Source organism: Gorilla gorilla, chromosome 10 (assembly GCF_029281585.2).
Source record: "Gorilla gorilla gorilla isolate KB3781 chromosome 10, NHGRI_mGorGor1-v2.1_pri, whole genome shotgun sequence".
Lineage (NCBI taxonomy): Eukaryota > Metazoa > Chordata > Mammalia > Primates > Hominidae > Gorilla > Gorilla gorilla.
In genome coordinates, this window is record NC_073234.2 from 91,764,250 (window position 1) to 91,785,887 (window position 21,638).

Below are 21,638 nucleotides of genomic sequence, written 5' to 3' on the forward strand. Positions count from 1 at the left end.
TGAGTTTCATGTTTTCTTTGTAAAAGTAATCTGTATTACTAATTAGGTTACTTTAAAGATTATAAAAATCACTAGAATTTTCTAATTATGGAGTCAGTTTTGGGAAATCATCTTTCCAGAAATCTGTTCATTTCATTAAGTTTTTGAAATTTATTGGCTTAAAGTTGTTTATAATATCTTTTAAACATCTACTTGTATTTTTAGTAGTGTCCCCTTTCATTCCTAATGTTTCTTTTTCCCCTTAAGCTTGCCAAAGGTTTGGCAATTTTATTAGCCTTTACAAACAACCATCATCTTTCCTGATCTCAACCGTGTCTTGCCTTCTATTTAACTTATTATCTTTATTATTATTTCCTTCCCTGTTTACTTTGGGTTTATTCTATTATTCTTTTTCTAGTTCATTACTTCTGAGCCTTTCTTCTTGCCAAATATCAGCATTAAGGCTATTATTTTTTAGATTTCCTGCTTGGGAATTGTGGGGCCTCCTTAATCAGACAGTTGTTGTCTTTCAAGAATTCTGAAAGATCCTCAGCATTATCTCTTTTAAAAATGACTCTCACCCATTAAATTTCATTCTGTAACTGATAGTTCCAACTGATGCAGACTTTATACAGCTGCACAGTAGGTACCTCATGTGGATTCTCTCTGATAATGGTTCGTTATCCCATGTATTGATGATTTTTTTTTCACATCACCGCCAGCATCTGGTGGTGACGGTATTTTAGATTTTAAGCTACTCTTTCTTACAGGTGCACAATGGCATCTCATTTTAATTTTTTATTGATTTTAAATTATGAGCTCATATACACTTTTTTGAAGTCTGTGTTTAAAATACTCTTCTCTAAAGAAGATTTGTGTCAGTTCTTCCAGGCACTTGTGTATACTAATAACCCAAACTGTTTTAAACTAAACTGAAGGGTGTTTCTGCCACAGAGATAATATGAATTTTGACCCCAAACTCATATAGATATGTGCTTGTGTTTAGAATTCCTTAAGGAAGACTCTCCCCTCCCATCATTCACCTAGAATCAAGACCAAGACAGGCAAACATAGTCTTCCTCTGTGGGTATGTTATCCAGTTCATTAACTAAGTATGTTACCCTTCAGGACCTCTAATTTTATGAGGAGAATCTTCAATCCAAATTTCCATCATGAATGGGCCACAGTCTTTTACTCCTTTCTCTTGCTAAAACTCAAGCTTTAGACCTTCAGAAATTAGCAGATGCTGGCTCCAGAGCTCATCACCTCTAGAGTCCCACTTTCTCAATAATTCTGCCCCTCCTGTTAATTCCCTTATTTTACTGACAATTCACATTGTAAATTTCTAAGACATTTTACTTCGTATTTTGATGTTCTTACTAGAAGGATTTTCTCTGAACATCTACTTTGCTATGTTACCGGAACTGAAAGTTCACTTACATTAAGCTTTCATATTTCCTTATAATGTTTCCCTACTTCTTTCCCCTATATTCCCAATTACAAATTAAACTCATGTGGGCAGGAGCTGCGAAAATCATCTTTGCACTTGCTTTCTACTACAGGACTATTTACAAGCAGGCTAAATGAAAGCCAGCTTGAAAGAGGAGACTCGGAAAATACTGAATTCCCCAGGGGATATTGGGCCATCTGTCAAAAACAACCTTCCTTTACCTGGAAAGAGATCAACTTGCTAAGATTTCATTGTTTCATTCTTAAATAAAATTTATGTATGTTCAAAGTTACAACAACCAAAAAAAAGAAAAAATTCTATGAAGCTGTTTACTTTCTCTCAAAAATTATACAAATATTACTTAACAATTCTACTGATATTACTTGGCTACATATTTATTAAAAATACAGAAAGTCCTCTCTAGGCCTCAGGTAACAAAAACAAAATTGTAGTAGTCACTCTACAGATAAAACTTTTACCACTCTTGCTAAAAAGGAGATTTCAATCTGTCCGACTTGCAAAACATAGAAGGCTAAATCCCAACAGAAAAGAGCTAAGAAACGAATACAGGTAATAGTTGATCATTTTTTAATGTTATATTAAGTTAGAAAATATATAAAAGAACATTTTTTCAAGGAAAAAATACTCCTTATTTGTGACATCTTAAAATCAAAACGATTGAACCCATGGAGATACAGAGTAGAAGGATGGTTACTGGAGGCTGGGAAGAGTAGTGAGAGGGTGGGGTGGGGAAAGCTGGGTACAATTAATAGGTACAAAAAAATAGCATGAATGAATACAGCCTAGTATTTGATAGCATAACAGGGTGACTATATTCAATAATAATTTAATTGTACATTTTAAAGTAACTAAAACAGTATAATTGTCTGTAACACAAAGGATAAATGCTCGAGGAAATGCATAACATATTTTCCATGATGTGATTATTAGGCATTGCATGCCCGTATAAAAACATCTAATGTACTCCATAAATATTTATACCTACGGTGTACCCACAAAAATTAAAAATTATAAAAAAAATTCTTTGGTGTTCTTAATGTTCACCTTTCTGCTTTGTTAAAGAAGCAATTAATAAGGCCTGGCAAGAATAAGACAGCTGCCCCCCATCTTTGTAAAGATACTTAAAGCTGAATTATTCATTCTTACTTTTCAATAAATGCTTTCAAAGTATTTCAGTTTCTCCTGTAGGAATATAGGGACAGTTGAACAAAGATACCATAACATTTTATAAGAGGTTTAAAAAAAGATTTTATTTTTATATCCTGAATTTGCCAAATATTATATTCTCTTTCATTATTCAATAGGTATTTTCATAGTTCTATGAAGCAACTACCCAAAGACAAGGAACTTCAAAACAGAAAACAACCTATTTTAAAAAATAACTTGAAATCTAAATTACAGATATTTAATGCATTAAGGATTTTAAAACTCAGAAGAAAATTAGCATAATCTGTAACTATACTATTTCTAAAGAAAACAACCTCTGGCTACAAACCAAAGCGCAGCATTTTGCGGGGAAATTAAAGATAATGGAGGGGTGGGTCTAACTACAAGCCCTCCTTCAGGTAAAACAATTTTCCAAAATATAACATATTCAAGAACACATTTGTTATATGTGTACAGTCCCACATATGTTCAGAATTGATACTAGAAATGTCTTAAAAAGACAGGAGGAACTGCTTCAATTCATGGAGGAAAGTGATTTCTAGGTCTTTCTTATCTGTGAACCACTTAAATGAAGGTACTCCATGTTAGTCACCTGAGATTATACCAGTAATGTGTAAACGCTGTCACCCTGGGAAATCTGGTACAGTTATCTTCACATTAGTAAATTGTATGAAAGAAAATCTCCTTTGAAGTTTTCTATGAAGTAGTGGATATTGACATCATATTTTTAGTGCTGCTAGAGCATTTAAAGTGAAGGGACTTTGCAGGTTTAAGAGAACGTACTAAGGGATAAGAGACACAAAACTAAAAATAGATATTTTAATTTGAGCCTAGCTAAACCAAGCATAGTCTGTTAATTTTGATAAAACTGATTAAGCAGTTTAAAGTTTTTGTTTTAAAAGTTTTAAAATTTTAAACATTTAAAAATTAGTTTGAAATGGACTCATTTGTAAGTTTTAGTAAAGCAATATTATATATTCTCTCACAAAGCACTATAACTGAAAGATGGTTTTTTAAAAATAAAAACATACAAAATAGCTTTTTACAACCAAGAATGAGAGTAGCTACAAGGTAAGTTATAGTATTTCATTAAGCTTTGATAATAATCTCAAACATGACACAGAAGAATGTGTGTCATGTTTGCCTATATGCCCATGAGATGAGCTATAGTTTAGTCTCCAGGCTCCTTTGGCATTGTCCTTAATTAAAAGCAGAGGAGGAAAGGGTAACGAGCCTAATTAATCTACATTTCTGTCTTCTTTTTCATTTTTTTGAGACAGAGTCTTGCTCTGTCACCCAGGCTGGAGTGCAGTGGCGCGATCTTGGCTCACTGCAACCTCTGCCTTCCAAGTTCAAGTGATTCTCCTGCCTCAGTCTCCCCAGTAGCTGGGACTATGGGCATGCACCATCATGCCTGGCTAATTTTAATATTTTTAGTAGAGATGGTTTCACCATGTTGGCCAGGCTGGTCTCAAATTCCTGACCTCAGGTGATCTGCCCGCCTTGGCCTCCCAAAGTTCTGCTATTATAGGCATGAGACACTGCACCCGGCCCTTACATATCTTTCTTAATAAACAATTGAAATACGTTCGGCTCAAATAAATCAAAACAAATACCATCCTCTTTAAGAGACTATAATTTTACTTAAGGTAAAATTATTTTAAAGTAAACTGATACTAAGCCTTTGAATAAGGAACACAATCTGGAAAATACATAATTTTTTGAATAATCTAATTCACCATAATCTAAACATAAAACAAACAAAAATGTATTTTGATGTGTGTGGGGTAAGGAGAGTCAGTCTCCCCAGCTCTTAAAAAAAATCCTAAAACAACAGAACAAAACCAGAGTGCAAAAAACTTTAGAACAGCTTTTAAAGAATGATGAGCTACATTAAGTTGGTATGAGTCAATATACATAACAGAGATTCAGCCAGAAACATGAATGAGAATAGATGAAATTCTTAAATTGATGGTAAGCAATCATTCATTTATTATGCATGTAATTTAAGGCATTTAACTCTCTTTACAACACTGCTTGAAGAAATCAAACATACCTATTATAATAACAATATAAAGCAGCACATCGTGAAATCCCCAAAGCAGTGATATAAGAATTTTGAAAACTGAGATAACAGTATCACCTAAGAAAGCCTTACAAAAGAGAACAGATTTAAACTACACCTTCTAGAATGAGAACTATTTGGATAAGCAAGTAGAAAGGAGAAGCATATTCCACAATAGAAGACCAGCACAAATAAAAGTACAGTCTCACTGGGAAACAGTGAAGAAAGCTATCTAGCTGGGTCCATGATGATGAGAAACACAAGATGAAATTGGAAGAGTACAGTAAAATCAGACATACTAAGAACCTTGACTACCAAAGATATGGAAGCCTAAATTTATGCTCTCAATTGCTGGTTTCCACTTGCTGGTCCAGATGTTGCTACATCAGACACACTTGGAGAGCTTTATAAACACATTATGTTACTGAGCCTCACCCTTAGAGATTCTGAAAGAGTGGAGTGAAATCTATATCTAAGCAAAGCTTCCAGGTGACTCAGATACAGCCAGATGTAGGTGCTACTGCTCTAAGCAACAGTAAGCCACTGCCTTTTTGAGAATGAGAGGGACATAAATGTAGCCATCTCACTAGATTTTTTATAGTTAAAAGCTTTAATAATAAAAAGTGGTACTTTCACTTAAAATTTTATATTTCTCTTTTATTCATATTATTCCCCTCAGAGATCTACTTCATAGGATCCATGTGTTCTCTGGTCATACACACCTATAAGAACCCTGAACCCATCATAATCTCACCAAAATATGTAAAAAATAATTTTTTGTTTGGTTGTTTTGTTAAGAAAGATGAACTGGTATGTTGGAGGGCAAGGTTCTAATAGCAGTTAGGAGGCTGTGGTACTACTCAGTAATGCAGGCATAAAATGATAGAGATCTAACCAAGATGGTAAAAGCAAGAATAAAAATCAAGAGATAAATCAGAGCCTTGACACTTTATAACTTCTAAAAGAAAACACAGAAAGTATCCTTTGCAACTTTAGAGTAGGCAAAACTTTAATAGGAAAAAAGTTTGAATCATAGAAAAAACTGATAAATTGGGCATCAATGAAATTAAAAACATCTGCTCTTAGAAAGAAAGCATTAAGAAAATAAGAAAGCATGCCAAGACTGGAAGAAAGTACTCTCAATACACATGGCTATCAAAATGATATTAAAATGTATTAAAGAACCTTTAAAACATAATAATACAAACAAGACAATTTTCAAATGGGCAAACATATGAAATGATACTTTGCAAAAAGAAGATGTAAAAGACAGCCAATGAGCATATGAGATGCTCAAACATCATCAGTAATGAGGGAAATGTAAACTGAAACCACAATATACCACTAAACACCTACTGGAATGACTAAAATAAAAAAGATCAAGGATGTAGAGCCACTGGACTGCTCACACACTGCCTAAGAGGAATGTAAGAACGGTCCAACTACTTTGGAAAATGGCTTGGCCATTTCTTATAAAGTGAAACAAACACTCGCCATATGATTCAGCAATTGCACTCCTAGGTACTACCCCCAAAAAATATATATCTCCAAAGCATTGTATACATAATGGAATTCTATCAAAATACTCGAGTCAAAGTTTGAAAAACTTGAACCTCCAAAAATATGACAAAATTGACTGGAACTTAAAAAGTCTGAGTTTAAGTTCAAATTTTAGCTCTATTACATACTATATAGACTTGTAAACCTTACCAACTGCTCAGTTTCCTCATTTGTAAATGGGGGGAATAATGATTTATATACCATAAAGTCCTCGTAAGAATTCCATGAGCTAATGCATATAAAAGCCCTCAGAGACATGAGGACCTTTAAATGTTATACACTATATTATCAATAAGCTTTTGGAACTCTAATTCTTTCCATTCAGAAGCTAAAATGCTGATCATGAGTACTTGAGATAAGGCAGATACATCAGAGGTTTTCTGGACATTGGTTTATCTCCTCCAGCAGTTAATCTTCACCATGACCAAAAGCTAACAGATAATCTTATTTCAAACAAACCTCCTACACATGAAAACTGTGATATGGAATTTCAGTGGATAAACCAGAGGAAGGTATTTTGCTTTACAAAAAGCCAATGACTTTAACAAAGAAGTACATCTATTATGTAATTTACTCTAAAAATATTAATTTATTCATAAACTTACCTAGGAACATTTAAGTGCAAATACAGATATGACTAACACCGTGGCTGCTTTAAATTAGAGGGTTATACATGGGCCATCCATACTAAAAGAAGTTCTAAATGAGCCTCTAAAAGATACTGAAGTATAGCAAAGCCTAAAATGTCAGCCTTCAACCCAAATGGAATCATTTTTTATTTAAAATACTGATGACAGTAATGATAATAATTATTATTATTATATCAGCTATCATGTGTGGTTATCATCTACCAGGTGCTAGGCTTTATATACATATTAATTCATTTTAAACCTTAATAAAATCCTATGTGCTAAATACTATTATCTTCACTTTACCAATGACTGAAACACAATGAATATATTAAAATCCATGAGTTCCTCATGATATTAAAAAAACTTAAAAGGCAAAAAGAATTTGTCACCACTGGAAGTAGACTTCACATTACGCCTTCAATCAAAAAATTAATACTTTGCAGTAAACAAATACCCACACAGCCTACCTTTTCTGTAGGAACTAACTATATTTCACATTTACCAAGTAACCCTAAGTGATGATCTCATCTTTAAAGATTTCATTAACACATATAACAAGAATGACAGAATTATAAAATCACCATTTTTCAACTCCTAATATTGTAACTGATTCAGTTAATGATCATCAAAGGATTCAAACATCTTTCAGTAAAAAGTTGATGGGGGACACGATTTTTGCAAGGTGCCAAATATATCATCTTTATCTTCACTTTCAAGTCACAAAGAATGAAAAGATGCAACTTTCAATGAAGAGAATCAGGCTATCCTCACCTAAATCTACCAATCTTGTATCACTAGCAGCAGGAAAATCAGATATTAAGTGAATTCTTATGTGATGCAGCATGAAGTACTACACACTCCCTACAAAGCATTCTTGCCAAAAATGCTCTAGCTAGATATAATCGAGCCTTTGCATTTAACTTCTAGTTTACAGAAAATATAGAAGATACAGAAACAAATTAAGTAATACCGCAAAGATGTAATCAAACAATCTAAAAAAGTCAAACACTCTATAGGACATTGGCCTAGATCCATTTTTTTTTTTTCCTGAGATGGAGTTTCACTCTTATTGCCCAGGCTGGAGTGCAATGGCGCGATCTCGGCTCACTGCAACCTCCGCCTCCCAGGTTCAAGTGATTCCCCTGCCTCAGCCTCTCGAATAGCTAGGATTACAGGTGCCCACCACCACACCTGGCTAATTTTTTTGTATTTTTAGTAGAGATGGGGTTTCACCATGTTGGCCAGGCTGGTCTCGAACTCCTGACCTCAGGTAATCCACCCACCTTGGCCTCCCAAAGTGCTGGGATTACAGGCATGAGCCACTGCACCCGCTCAGCCAAGTTTCTTAAAACCGTCAAAGACACAAAAGAAAACAAAAGTAAACAAGGAGACTCTTTAGGATTAAGGACGTAATGACATAACCAAATAAGATGTATGGACTTTATTTGGTTTCAGCAAGCCTACTGTAGAAAGATTTGGGGAAAACTAGGCAAAATTTAAATACAGACTAGGTGTTAGGTTATGTTAAGCAATTATCATCAGTTTTGTTAGATGTAATAAAGGTTTTATGGTTACATAAGAAAATGTGCTCATTTTTTAGAGACACATTAAGTATTTTGGGGTACGTCATGAAGTCTGTAATTTACTCTAAATATTCACGCTGTACTCTAAATAAATGAAACAAACAAAACAAAAGGTTAATAACTCCTTACATCTACACAGTGGGTATATTAGTGTTCACTGTACTCTTTTTTTAGCTTCCCTGTTTGCCTGAAAACATTCATAATAAATATAAACAAGTGTAGTTTTAATTATTAGTAACTAACCCTTTTGTTGGTTCATTAACTCCTAAGTTAAAGAATTCCTCTAAATATTCTAGTGCACAGATACATGCACTAGAGAAACCATGCAGAGAAACCATATCTATTATAGCCAAAATTCTGATGTATAGTGCAAAAAAAAACCAGGTCGGTTGCATTGTTTCAGAATTTTATCTTAATGAAGCTTGTTTATACCAGAGTGTGTATCATATATTGTTTTTCAGGTCTTCCAAAAAGCATTTTGGCAACAAAAATGCTAACTTTTCAAAAATGCAATCGACAACTAAGCAATATATGTTATAGTAATTATTTTCATCTTGTTACATAAATTTTTATAGTTCCTACCACGCTATATGAAAGTGTTTCCATCTAACATATGACTAGATAAACATTTTCTATTGAAGTAAAGTAGAGGACGGGTGCGGTGGCTCACGCCTGTAATCCCAGCACTTTGGGAGGCCAAGGTGGGCGGATCACAAGGTCAAGAGATCAAGACCATCCTGGCCAACATGGTGAAATCCCGTCTCTACTAAAAATACAAAAATTAGCTGGGCATGGTGGCATGCGCCTGTAATTCCAGCTACTCAGGAGGCTGAGGCAGGAGAATCGCTTGAACCCAGGAGACGGAGGTTGCAGTGAGCTGAGATCGCGCCACTGCACTCTAGCCTGGCGACAGAGCAAGACTCTGTCTCAAAAAATAAAGAAAGAAAGTAGAAAATGATCATGTAACTTACTATTTACAAGGTAGTACTCATTTGAAAAGTTACTAAAGCCAAATTTCAAAAGATAATTCATAAAGTTACATCAAAACTGACTAATTACAAAATATGATAGAACTCTAAATTTAATTTTTTAAAATACTCAATAACCTAAGTATACATTAACTTTCAAAACACCAAATTTCATTTCTCAGTTTTAAAAGCAGAAGTCCTTCCACCACAGCTATGAGTAGTACCACAGGAGATTTCCGTACATTTGATTAAATAAACTTCAGCTGAGGAGCAGAATCCATTATACAAAACTTATCAATTATGAATTAGAAACTGTGATCCCTGAACTTCTGGGAGTACCCAAAGACCCTTCTAGAGGGTCTGCAAGGTGAAAACTAGTTTCATAATACTTTTTCATTATGTTGCCATTTTCATTGATGGCACAAAAGCAATCTTGGGTAAAACTGCTGGCAACTTAGCACAAATCAAGGCAGAGGCACCAAACTGTAGTAGTAGGCACTGAATTCTTCAGTCATGCACTCACAGAAGAATGACAGTTTCACTTACAGATGTCCTTGATGAAGAAGTAAAAATTATTGCTCTTGAACCTTTAGCACGTAAGATTTTAATATTCTGTGCAACAGAATGAGAAGCGTACATAAAGCCCTTCTCTGTACTATATTTTTTAATGTGTCAACACTTGGAAGATCTGCATAATTCAGTGAGCAAATATTTTCCAAATGACTAATGCATGATGTTACAAAATCATGCATGAGTAAAGAGCCATTCAAAATTCAAGAGTGAATTTTAACAGAGTATGAAAAGTGTACTGATAGCGTTTCAGATTCCAGATTGCAATTAACATTAAGAAAATTACTACTAGTCAAGTTTTGGCATATTATCAAAGAATATCTATAATTATGTATAACCCCCCCATATATATATATGCATGAGAGCAGATTTTATTCATATACTTCAATCGGATCATCACATCACAACAGACTGCAGAAGCAGATACAAAAATGCAGGTGTCTTTTAAGCTAGACATTAAAGTCATTTGCAAAAACCGCCAAAAAGCAGTTCTTAATCATGGATGATTTTGTCCCTCAAGGGATACTTGGCAACATCTGGAAACATTTCTGGTTGTCACAACTGGGGTAACTGCTACTGACATTTTCTGGGTAGAGGCCAGGGATACTGCTAAACATCATATAATGCATACGACAGCCCTCCACAACAAAGAACTGTCCAGGCCAAAACAGTGCCAAGGTTGAGAAGTCCTGAAAATAGTTCCAAGGTTGAGAAGTCCTGGGATAAACCAATACCAATCTTCTCAATCAACTTTTTGGGGAGTAGAGGGAAAGAAAACACTGTAGTTCTTAATAAAAATGTTACTTACATTAACATGTAATGGGTTTATTACTTTAAATGAATTAAATTTTTAAATTTCTAGTTTTAATTTATAATATAATAAATATAAATAGATATAACTCACATAAACAAAAGCACTTCACAGTTTTCAATAATTTTTAAGACTACAAAGGAACCATGAGACCACAAAGTGTGAGAATCGCCAAATTAGATGAATGATATAACTAATGAAGTATGTTGGAGAATATTAAAAAAATTAAAAGTCTAAAGGAAAGTGTACTCATTTCAAGAGTATTATAGATGACCTAAACAAAACAAACAAAACCCCTTACAAAACCAAATAGTTAAAAAGAAAAAAAATATGATAGTCCCCAAATGTCATTCTCCCCTTCTCCCCTCCAAAAACAAAAACAAAAACAAGACAAAACATGAAAACCACAACTTCCTACCCTGGCTATGAGGACTTGCTGGACTAAGAGATGGCTGATGCAAATCTTTGGTTGGCGTTGGATAAGCTTCTTTTCCTTGGCGCTGACTCATCTTTCCTGGTGTCAGAAGTTGAGACTCGTCACTGTTTGCTACAACAGCTCAAGGAAAGAAGGGAAAAATAATTAGTACTGAAGTCACAGATTTACATAATAGTATAGTTAATAACACGGAATAAGATCAAAACTGAAATGGCCTTGGTGGTTATATTCATTTTACCAACTCAATACTTTAATAAATTCTCATAGTCATCTTGTTTTCATGTTGGTTTGTTATTGATCCAAGAAGAACTGACAGGTATGTCTGAGTCAAATATACAAATTATAGACATTATAATAATGAAAATACATATCCAACTGATAATGAAAGGCCTAAGGTTTACTGTGTGCCTTTCATTGTGCTATTTACTCTTTATATTTACCAACAAAACAATAAGCCAAAGACAGTCATTTCCCAAAAAAAAATACAAATCGTCAATAAACATATAAAGATACTCAGCCTCATTAGTAATCAGAAAAACTACAAATTACTAGCAGTATAAAATAATATTTGACATTCGCTAGAATTTCTACTCTAATTTCTAATTTTCATGAAAAGTCGGTATGGTAACTGCTTTAGAGTGGAGGAAACTTGGTCAGAGATTGCCTTGCCTGAGGCTAAACAGTAATAGAGGCAAGATTCTAACTCAGAACCATCTGGTTCCAAAGTCTGTCTCTTACAGCTTGCTGCCCCAATAAACAATTTAAGTCGTGCTTTGAAGTTGCTTCTCACCCATTTGGCCATCCTACTATCTATCGCTCAGTAATAGCGAGCCATGCCCAGTTTCAGAGAGCAGAAACAAAGTGAAAACACTCAATGAAGAAACAGGGCAAACTGCCAAGTCCAAAGTACCTGAGGATCTCCACATTCTTTCATTTTATATTCCTGTGCTTTCAGCCTATAAAAACTCGAGTTTCATCTTAAGAAAGGATGATTTACTAGCACTTTGGGAAGTCGAGGTAGGTGGATCACCTGAGGCCAGGAGTTCGAGACCATCCTGGCCAACGTGGCGAAACCCCGTCTCTACTAAAAATACAAAAATTAGGCAGACGTGTTGGCGCGCCTGTAATCCCAGCTACTAGGGAGGCTGAGGCAGGAGAATCGCTTGAACCTGGGGGGCAGAGGTTGCAGTGAGCAGAGATCATGCCATTGCACTCCAGCCTGGGCAACAAGGGCGAAACTCCATCTCAAAAAAAAAAAAGACGGTTTAGTCTCCACCATAGGTTTTCTTTTTCAATACAGACATTCAGAATTTCACATTCACCTTTTTATCATCACGTCCTTTAAATCTAATTGGTTTAAAATGTTTTCTGTTGCGATAGTTTTCAAAATTTTATTTCAGCTCCTTAGATTCCAAAGTAAAAATACAAAAACACTTGCACTTTTCATCCAAAATATAAAAAATTATTTTTCCAAGTCAATTAAAAAAATGTATAGACTGGTGACTCCCAACTTCATATCTCCCCCTAAACTCAAACTTACATACCCAACTGCCTGCCTTATAATCACCTCTTAATTATTTACAGGCATCTCAAATTTATCTAGAATGTAATTTTTGATTCTGCTCATCCTTCAAACCTCCCTCTCCCCAATCTCAGTTCATGCCATCACTACTCCCCTCCCACTACTTTCTCAGGCCAAAACCTTCGATGTGTTTTTATTTTTCTCTTTCTCTTACCGAGTAATCTTTTAAAATCATAAATTAGATTTCCAGTATGCAGAAATATCCTCACTGGCTTCCCATTACATTTACAATATAATCCATAACCTGGAAATTCAACACAGTCTGGCCTGCTACTTGTTCCAACCTCATTCTCTACTACTCTCCTGTCACTCACTTGGCTCCTGCCGTAATAGTCTTCTTGGTATTTCCTCAAGAAAGGCCATCTTTTGCCCAGTCACAGGGCTTTTATCTCTTGCTCTTTCCACCTGGAATATTCCTACCCCAGATCATCACATTATTAGCTCCTCTCCTTTGTTGTCTGGGCTCAAAGGCCATCTCTTCAGAAAAGCCCTTTGGTTTCTTCATGGTACTTTTTGATACGTTCTTAATTTCAACATGGCACAATCTGGCATTTTTTTTTTAGGGTTAGTACCCACCACTTCACAGTTATACTCTTATCACTTTACCTTACATGATTTTCATTGTAGCTCCTATCATTATCTGAAAAATATAGTTTATTGCTTTTCTTCCTCCATTAGACATTAAATTCCGTGAGAGAAGGAAGTTTTGTCTGCCTTATTTTTCCATAAATTCTCAGGTCCTGGTAAACTTCCTGCCCTATTGAAGGTGTCGCATCCTACCATACTAAAGATGTTCAATAAATTTATGTTGAATGAGTCAATAAACCAACTTTATATTTTTATAAAACATCATAAAGTATATGGTGTCTCTTTCAGTTACTAAATCCAAGATTCATTTGATTCCTAAAAATAATTTTAAATGTATGGTACTGATGCAGAGAGATAAACTGACCTAAAGAACATAGCAGATAGCTTTCAGAAACAGACACATACATACATGGAGCTCAGATATACAACAGAAATAGGGAAAATAAATTACTCAGTTAACAATATGAGGTTATCAACTGGTCATCAATATTGGAAAAGTAGAGAGAACTCTACTTCTTACCACACACAAAGAATAGTTCTATGAAGACTACAGACATAATGTAAAAAAGCAAAACTGGAAAATCTTTAGAATAAGAGAATATCTTCATAAACTTGGGACAGAGATTCCTTTAAAAAGACACAAAAAAGCACTAACCCAAAAATTAAAAAATCAGTAAGTTCAATATTAAAAGTATAAATTTACTTAAAGGTATCATAAACTGAAAAGGCACAAAATAAGATATTTGCAACACCCATAATTAACAAAAGGTTGGTACCTAGAATGTTCTTAAAAAAAAACTTCAATAAATCATTAGAAAAAGAACATCATAATAGCAAAATAGGGCAAAGACTTGGACAGTGATTCACAGAAGAAGAATGCAAATGGGCAATAAATGTATGAAAAGATGTTCATCCTTTTTTAGTAATGAGCAAATACGAATCAAAATAATAAATATTTTATACTCAGTAAAATTAACAAAAATTAATGTCTGATAATACCAAATACTGATGAGGATGGGATCATCGAGATGTCTTAAGCACTGTTAATGGAGTATAAGTTGATACAAGCACTTTGGAAAACAATGTGAGCTTCTTATATAAAACTGAATACCCTGTGGGTCCAACAATTCCACTCTTGGATCTAGAAAAACTTTTACAGGTATATACCAAGAGACAAGAATAAGAATGTTCATAGCAACACTGTTCGTAATAGCAAAAACCAAAACAACATATTCATCAATTGAAAAATGAATTTTAATAAATTGTGGCATATGCATATAATGAAATAGTATATAGCACTAAAAAGGAATGATCTAGTTCTATAACAAACGACATGATTGAATATTAAAAGTAAAATGTTAATTACAGCCAGGCACAACGGCTTGCATCTATAATCCCAGCTACTCAGGAGGCTGAGGTGGGAGGATTGCTTGAGGCCAGGAGTTCAAGACCAGCCTAGACAACATAGCAAGACCTATCTCTAAAAGAAATAAAAATAAAAAAAGTTAGCTGGGCGTGGTAGCTCACACTGTAATCCTAGCATAGCAGGCATCTGTAGTCCCAGCTACTAGGGAGGCTGAGGTGGGAGCATCACTTGAGCCCAGGTGTTTAAAGCTGCAGTAAGCTGTGATAACACCAATGCACCCTAGTGTGGGCAACACAGCAAGACCCTGCCTCTTTAAAAAATTAAAAAAAAAAAAAAAAGGTAACTACAAACAGCAAGTCCTAGAAAATTATATAAACCATGACACCATTCTTTTAAAATTGAAAACCAAGCAAAATCTAGTGATACATACGTGAGTAAAAAACAACAAAAAAAAGACTTTTTAAAAAGCAAAGAATAATAAAAAGAAAAAAATACAACCTAGTCATGCCCTCTTGGGGCAGGCTCAGGGATAAAAAAGCAGCAGAGGCCGGGCGCGGTGGCTCACGCCTGTAATCCCAGCACTCTGGGAGGCCGAGGCTCGTGGATCGCGAGGTCAGGAGATTGAGACCATCCTGGCTAACACGGTGAAACCTCGTCTCCACTAAAAAATACAAAAAAAAAAAAAAAAAAAAAATTAGCTGGGCGTGTTGGTGGGCGCCTGTAGTCCCAGCTACTTCGGAGGCTGAGGCAAGAGAATGGCTTGAACCCGGGAGGCGGAGCTTGCAGTGAGCCGAGATCGCACCACTGCACTCCAGTCTGGGCGACAGAGCGAGACTCCATCTAAAAAAATAAAAAGCAGCAGAAAGACCTAAGGTACATGGAAGATTCTAGTTCTTAAGCTGAGTGATAGCTCAATAAGGGCTCACTGTATAATTATGCTCTCATTTACATATGACACATATTCTTTTGTATGTATCAGACAGAACATTTAATGCTAATTTAAAATACTTTATAAGAACCACTAGCAGAATTAATGTAGGTTTTAGCATTCTGTCAGTAAAACATAGGTGTCTATGTCTTGAATAACTTTAAAGCAGCCTGAACTGTAAAGTTAGCTCTATTCACCCTTTCTAATCCATTTTCGATGGAAGTATTACTACATGATTTTGATAGCCGTGAAGTAACAAGAATATGCAGAAACAGCAGTATACAGAGTGCACATTTTTACCAAAAAAACCAGAAAGCCCATGTTTCTATTTATTTTCCCTCACCCCATTCACAAGCATTAACAACTATACAGACAAAAGAGGCTAGGGAATATAAAAATCATTATGATTTCCTACATCAGTTACATAATAGTAGACTATTCAAACATAAGTTTAAGAGGGACAGTGGCTTTTTTTCTGTATCCCTTGGCATATAACTGATACTCACTAAACACTCTCTAAATGACTGAATAGATATTTGGCAAATGAATCATTGTGTGACTCCAGTGCAGTTTCACCGTCTCACCTACCAAAGATAACATTACAGTGCCCTCTGCTGTTTCTACTTCAAGTGGAAGTAAAGCAACCTGCTTTGCTACTCACATTACTCATCTTTAGTAGAAATCACACTGAAATAGTTAATATAATTAACATATCTGCTGCATCTAAGGAGAACATGAATCAAAAACATTTTTACCTTCTGAATTCAACTCATCAATATAAAATTTGAAGAATTTTACAAGTTTCAAAGTTTGCCTTTAATCTAAGTGGAAGCTAAAATAAGATGAAGTAATTTTTTAAAGTCATAAATAATAATCTGTATGTAAATCCTATATCTCCTTTTCTTCTAAGGTATACATTTCTTAAATACTCCAATAATTTAAATGTCAGTATAGATCACGTACTTTTTTCATTCTATAGTACATGATACTAATCAAGTACCAAGAAATTACAGCTGACGTTTACGCAGTCAAAAATGTGTATTTAGGGACTGGGAGTGGTAGCTCACACCTGTAATCCCAGCACTTTGGGAGGCAGGCAGATTATTTGAGGTCAGGAGTTTGAGACTAGCCTGGCCAACATGGTGAAACCCCATCTCTACTAAAAATACAAAATTGGCTGGGCATGGTGGTGCACGCCTGTAATCCCAGCTACTCAGGAGGCTGAGGCAGGAAAATTGCTTGAACCCGGGAGACAGAGGCTGCAGTGAGCCCAGGTTGTGTCCCTGCACTAGGTGACAGAGCAAGACTCCGTGTCAAAAAAAAAAGTGCATTTAACTTTTGACCCTCCAAAAACTTAAGTACTAATAGCCTACTGTTTGCTGTTGACTGGAAGCCTTATACATAATACGAAGAGTCAACACATATTGTATATGTTGTATGTATTACATATTGTATTATGTAATACAATATATACATAAGCTAAAGAAAATGTTATTAAGAAAATCATAAGAGAAAATACAATTACAGTACTATACCGTATTTATTGATACCATAAGTTTATGCCATCTGTTTACAAGATGAATCATCAGTTTGAAATAGCAGCAACCACAGCTGCAGACCTCAATCTAGAGCTAAATATTAAGCAATTAAACTTTTTCTTGTAATGTCATGGCCTTTGTCTGCTTCTTGGGAGCAACCGAAGCATCAACAGTGGTACTTCACATGGGTCCCATAGCATTATTCAAGGTTTACAATATTGCACGAAACATGATGAAAATAGGCAAGAATGGTGAGAAATGACTTTTTAAAGCAATATGCAATTTACTGGAGCAAATAACTTCATACAGAGATGATTAGCATCACACAGCATTTTAAGTAGATATTCGCAACACCTGAGCTCATTGTAATAACAGGAAGTGGCTAGAAAATTATTACAGTAGTACAGTATGTACTAGTTAATGTTATGTAGTTATGATTTAATATTGTACCTTTATGTTTGTTTACATTTTTCTCAACTGGGAATGGCAACGTGTACGGTGTGTGTGAAAAGTTTTGATAACTTTTTACTTTTGTAATAGATTTGTGTATATTTTAAAGTAGTAAGAAAATAAACTAGTACCTACATATATTTTATGTATTCATGATATACCTAACCTTCCCTTTATTTTTTCTATGTTTCTAAGGTACAGTTCATCTGTGAGTTTTAAATTGTCACAAACCTCAGAAAAATTTTCCAATATATTTATAGATTTGTGTATATTTTAAAGTAGTAAGAAAATAAACTAGTACCTACATATATTTTATGTATTCATGATATACCTAACCTTTCCTTTATTTTTTCTATGTTTCTAAGGTACAGTTCATCTGTGAGTTTTAAATTGTCACAAACCTCAGAAAAATTTTCCAATATATTTATTTTTAAAAATACACATAGAAGTGGACTTGTGCAGTTAAAAGTTGTCTTGTTCAAGGGTCAACTGTACTTCACTTTAAAAGATATATGGTCTCTAACAAATGATTATACAGACCCAGCCTTTTAATACTTGGCAGAGTACATTATAAAGTCATCTCTAATATTATGTTGTATATTTTTACTTATATATATGCTTGAAATATAAAACCTTAAGTAAATTTCTTCTATTCGAAGTAAAAAAGATCTCCATTTGTAAAAACCCAGTTCCTAAGATAAAATATTTCAGTTAATATTTAAAATGCTATTCTATTTATAAAGCTCAGCAGTGCCATTCAGTTCACCTGAGTCCATGTCTAAATATATGAGGTAATTAAAGAAACTGAAGAATCCATTGAAATTAAATGCCAAGTAAGTATCACAAGGCTGAACAACAAAACATAAAAATATTTTGAAGCTTGGTGCAGTGGCTCACACCTGCAATGTCAGCATTTTGGGAAGCCAAGGCAGGAGGATTGGATCGCTTGAGTCCAGGAGTTTAAGACCAGCCTCGGCAATGTAGGAAAACCCTGTGTCTACAAAAAATAAAAATAAAAAAAATTTAGCTGGGCACACGCTTGTAGTCCCAGCTACTCAGGAGACTGAGGTGGGAAGATCGCTTGAGTCTAGGAGAAGTTGTGGCTGCAGTAAGCTGTGATTGTGCCACTGCACTCCAGCCTGGGTGTCAGAGTAAAACCCTGTCTCAAGAAAATCAAAAACAACATTTTGAGATTTGTGTTCTTTTTTCTATTTTTAAGATTTCTACCTCCTAATGATGATTGTATAATAAATAATGTTTATAAAATATTTTGAGTTATTGCATTTAAGAATGAAAAAAGGGCTAGGCACGGTGGCTCACACCTGTAATCCCAACACTCTGGGAGGCCAAGGCAGGAGGATCACTTGAGACCAGGAGTTCAAGACCAGCCTGGGCAACATAGTGAGACCACATCTTTACAAAAAATTTCAAAAATTAATTGGGTGTGGTGGCACAAGCCTGGAGTCCTAGCTACTCAGTGGCAGGAAGATCCCTTGAGCCCAGAAGTTCAAGGTTGTATGAGTTATGATCGTGCTACTGTACTCCAGCCTGGGTGACAGAGTGAGTCCCCTGTCTCTAAAAAATAAGAATTAAAAAAAAAAAAGGATTTAGCATATTACTTTAAATCCTCTCTTTAGAAAAAAAATTACATACATACTATAACCAGTTAGAGATAAACAGCAACTGATCTAGACTAAAAAAGTTTATAGTTAGAAGAAACCTTTACCATTATCTCATTCAGTTCCTTTCCTAGGTCAATGAAATATGAGTCCCAGAACAGTAAACTGACTTGCAATAATCAGATAATTGTTTAGGAATCAATAATAAAACTTCCTAAATCAATATAATTTTCTATATTATTCATCAATGAAGTTAAAAATCTTCATCTATGATGCAGTAAAATTTTAATTGTTTAGTTATACTTGAATGCAGCAAACAGTTTCCTTCTATCTTTGAATAACAGTAGAAGGAAGACACACTGGACTAGTAACCAATTCTAACTTCTCGGATATTTGTGCTATCTTAACTTCAGGCTCTCCTCTATAAAATTAATGCTTCATTAGATAATTTCTGAAGTTCCTTTCACCTCAGCAATTCTATGATTTTTAATATAAAAATTGCCCCTCTTACTCCCTAGCTAGACTATAAAAATTTTTAGGGGCAGGAATCATGTTTTATTCATTATGTACCTCCAAAAGTTGGCAGTGTCTGCCACTCCCTGCCCCAAAAAACTCTCAGTAAAATGTGTTGAGGTGAATTGGATATAATTTTCAAGGATACATCTTCTAAATTCCTAAGGTAAAACATGTTTCACTTATAAAATACCCAAAGTATAAAACAATTTTCATAATCAAATTATTATGTAAAAATTCTGACAAAATAAAAGTGTTTCTCCCTTTCACATGGCAGTGAAATCCTTGTGCTAGATCTATGCCATGTGATAACTGTAGAAAGAAATACTATGAAGAAGAGGTCCCAAATTATGAGTTAGATAATTAAGTAAATAATGCATCTTTAGATAAGATGTAAATATACAAACACTGCCTATGAATCTCAGTTGGACAATGAGAACAGATGGGGCACTGGGTACTAAATGACCATTTATATTCTTTACTTTATATTTCAATTCCTGGAAAGAAAAGTAGAAGACTTAATAATTCAAAATTGAAACACCATTTGCCTTTCATAATAATCACACATCAAAATATTATCATGTCCCCAAACATGCCGTTCAAGCTTCAGCTACTTACTTGATGGCCCAAGGACATCTTTGCTATCACCAAGAAGCTTTTAAGGCAGGGTAATTGAGCAGCAAACAAATACAGTCCAAATCAGGAAGAAGCAAAATGCATCAGGACGGAAACAGCAGTGAAACAAAAGGACAAGGAAAATAGCATTAGTTTATAAGTAGAAAGCACATGCACATCAATAGTAATAACCGTAATAATTTACAAGAAACTTCCTTTTCCACACACAAAAAAAGATCTTGGATTAAGCAGTATCAAATATTTGTTTTGTCTTTAGAAAATGAAGGTGGTAAGAGAAAAATGGATCACCTAAGTATTTTGTTTTGAAAATTAAGTCAAAAATTACTTTCAATTACAATTCAAGATATAAGTTAGTAAAGGTAAAAATTACATAGAAATTTAAGAGACAGCCAAGTTATGCATTCCCTAAATTTAAGGTGGTTTAAAACTATATAACACCCATGCACTATTAAAGATTAGTTCTGCATGCCATGAAAGCACGTAACACTACAAAGAGATTTAGTATGTTTCTTCTACAAAAGAGTAAGGAACATTTATTGAGTGCTTGTTACATGCCAAGCATTGTGTGAAGAGCATCCACAGAGGCATCAACAAAGTAGAACAAATTCTTTCTCAAATGGCAAAAAAAAAAAAGAGAAACATTAATTAGAAAGAAGTTTTACTAAGTCAGACAAACTTTTCTTAGGGCCCACTAAAAATCAAGCATAATATTTGGAGCTAATGGTCTTTGGGAAGTCAGAAGACCCAACCCTTGAATGAAGAACTTGCAATCAACTAAAAGAAACAGGAAAAAGTCTGCTGACCTTTTGTTTAGTAACTATTTTAACATAAATTACTCTAAATGTTGCCCATGGACAAGTGCTTTGGTTCTGGTAGAAACAGAGTTCTCAGCTCTCCTTCATTTTAAATACCAAATGCAGTAACATACCAAAACAAATGCAGTAACAGAAACAAAAAATTCCCAATAATTACATTATTTGTTGGTCTTAAAGAGACCTGAGGATCTTAATTGGCTGTGACAAAACAAGTTAGCAGTTGTTTGCTTTGGGCTTTTGTCACCTCCTTGAATAAAATCTTGGACCTATTCCTTCCCTAAGTGATGGCTTTTTACAATACTTGAAATGATCTTCTAACGCCTTGAAGGCATTTGCTCTATTCATGTTTGTGCAGTTTCCC

At 34.6% G+C, this 21,638-nt stretch overlaps 1 protein-coding gene across 4 annotated transcripts in view; it reads right to left on the reverse strand.

Annotated features, from left to right (window-relative positions):
* Nucleotides 1-21,638, reverse strand: part of OSBPL8 (oxysterol binding protein like 8) — a 208,715-nt gene that overhangs the window by 87,969 nt on the left and 99,108 nt on the right. The window contains exons 3-4 of one of the 4 annotated variants that reach the window (XM_019039086.4): nucleotides 20,445-20,481; nucleotides 11,225-11,362 (exon numbers count right to left, since the gene is read on the reverse strand). In XM_019039086.4, the coding sequence (XP_018894631.2) occupies nucleotides 11,225-11,362; nucleotides 20,445-20,481 (175 nt within the window). The remainder of the gene's footprint in view (nucleotides 1-11,224; nucleotides 11,363-20,444; nucleotides 20,482-21,638) is intronic. The other 3 variants (XM_019039087.4, XM_063694172.1, XM_055359202.2) reach the window with 3 other exon arrangements.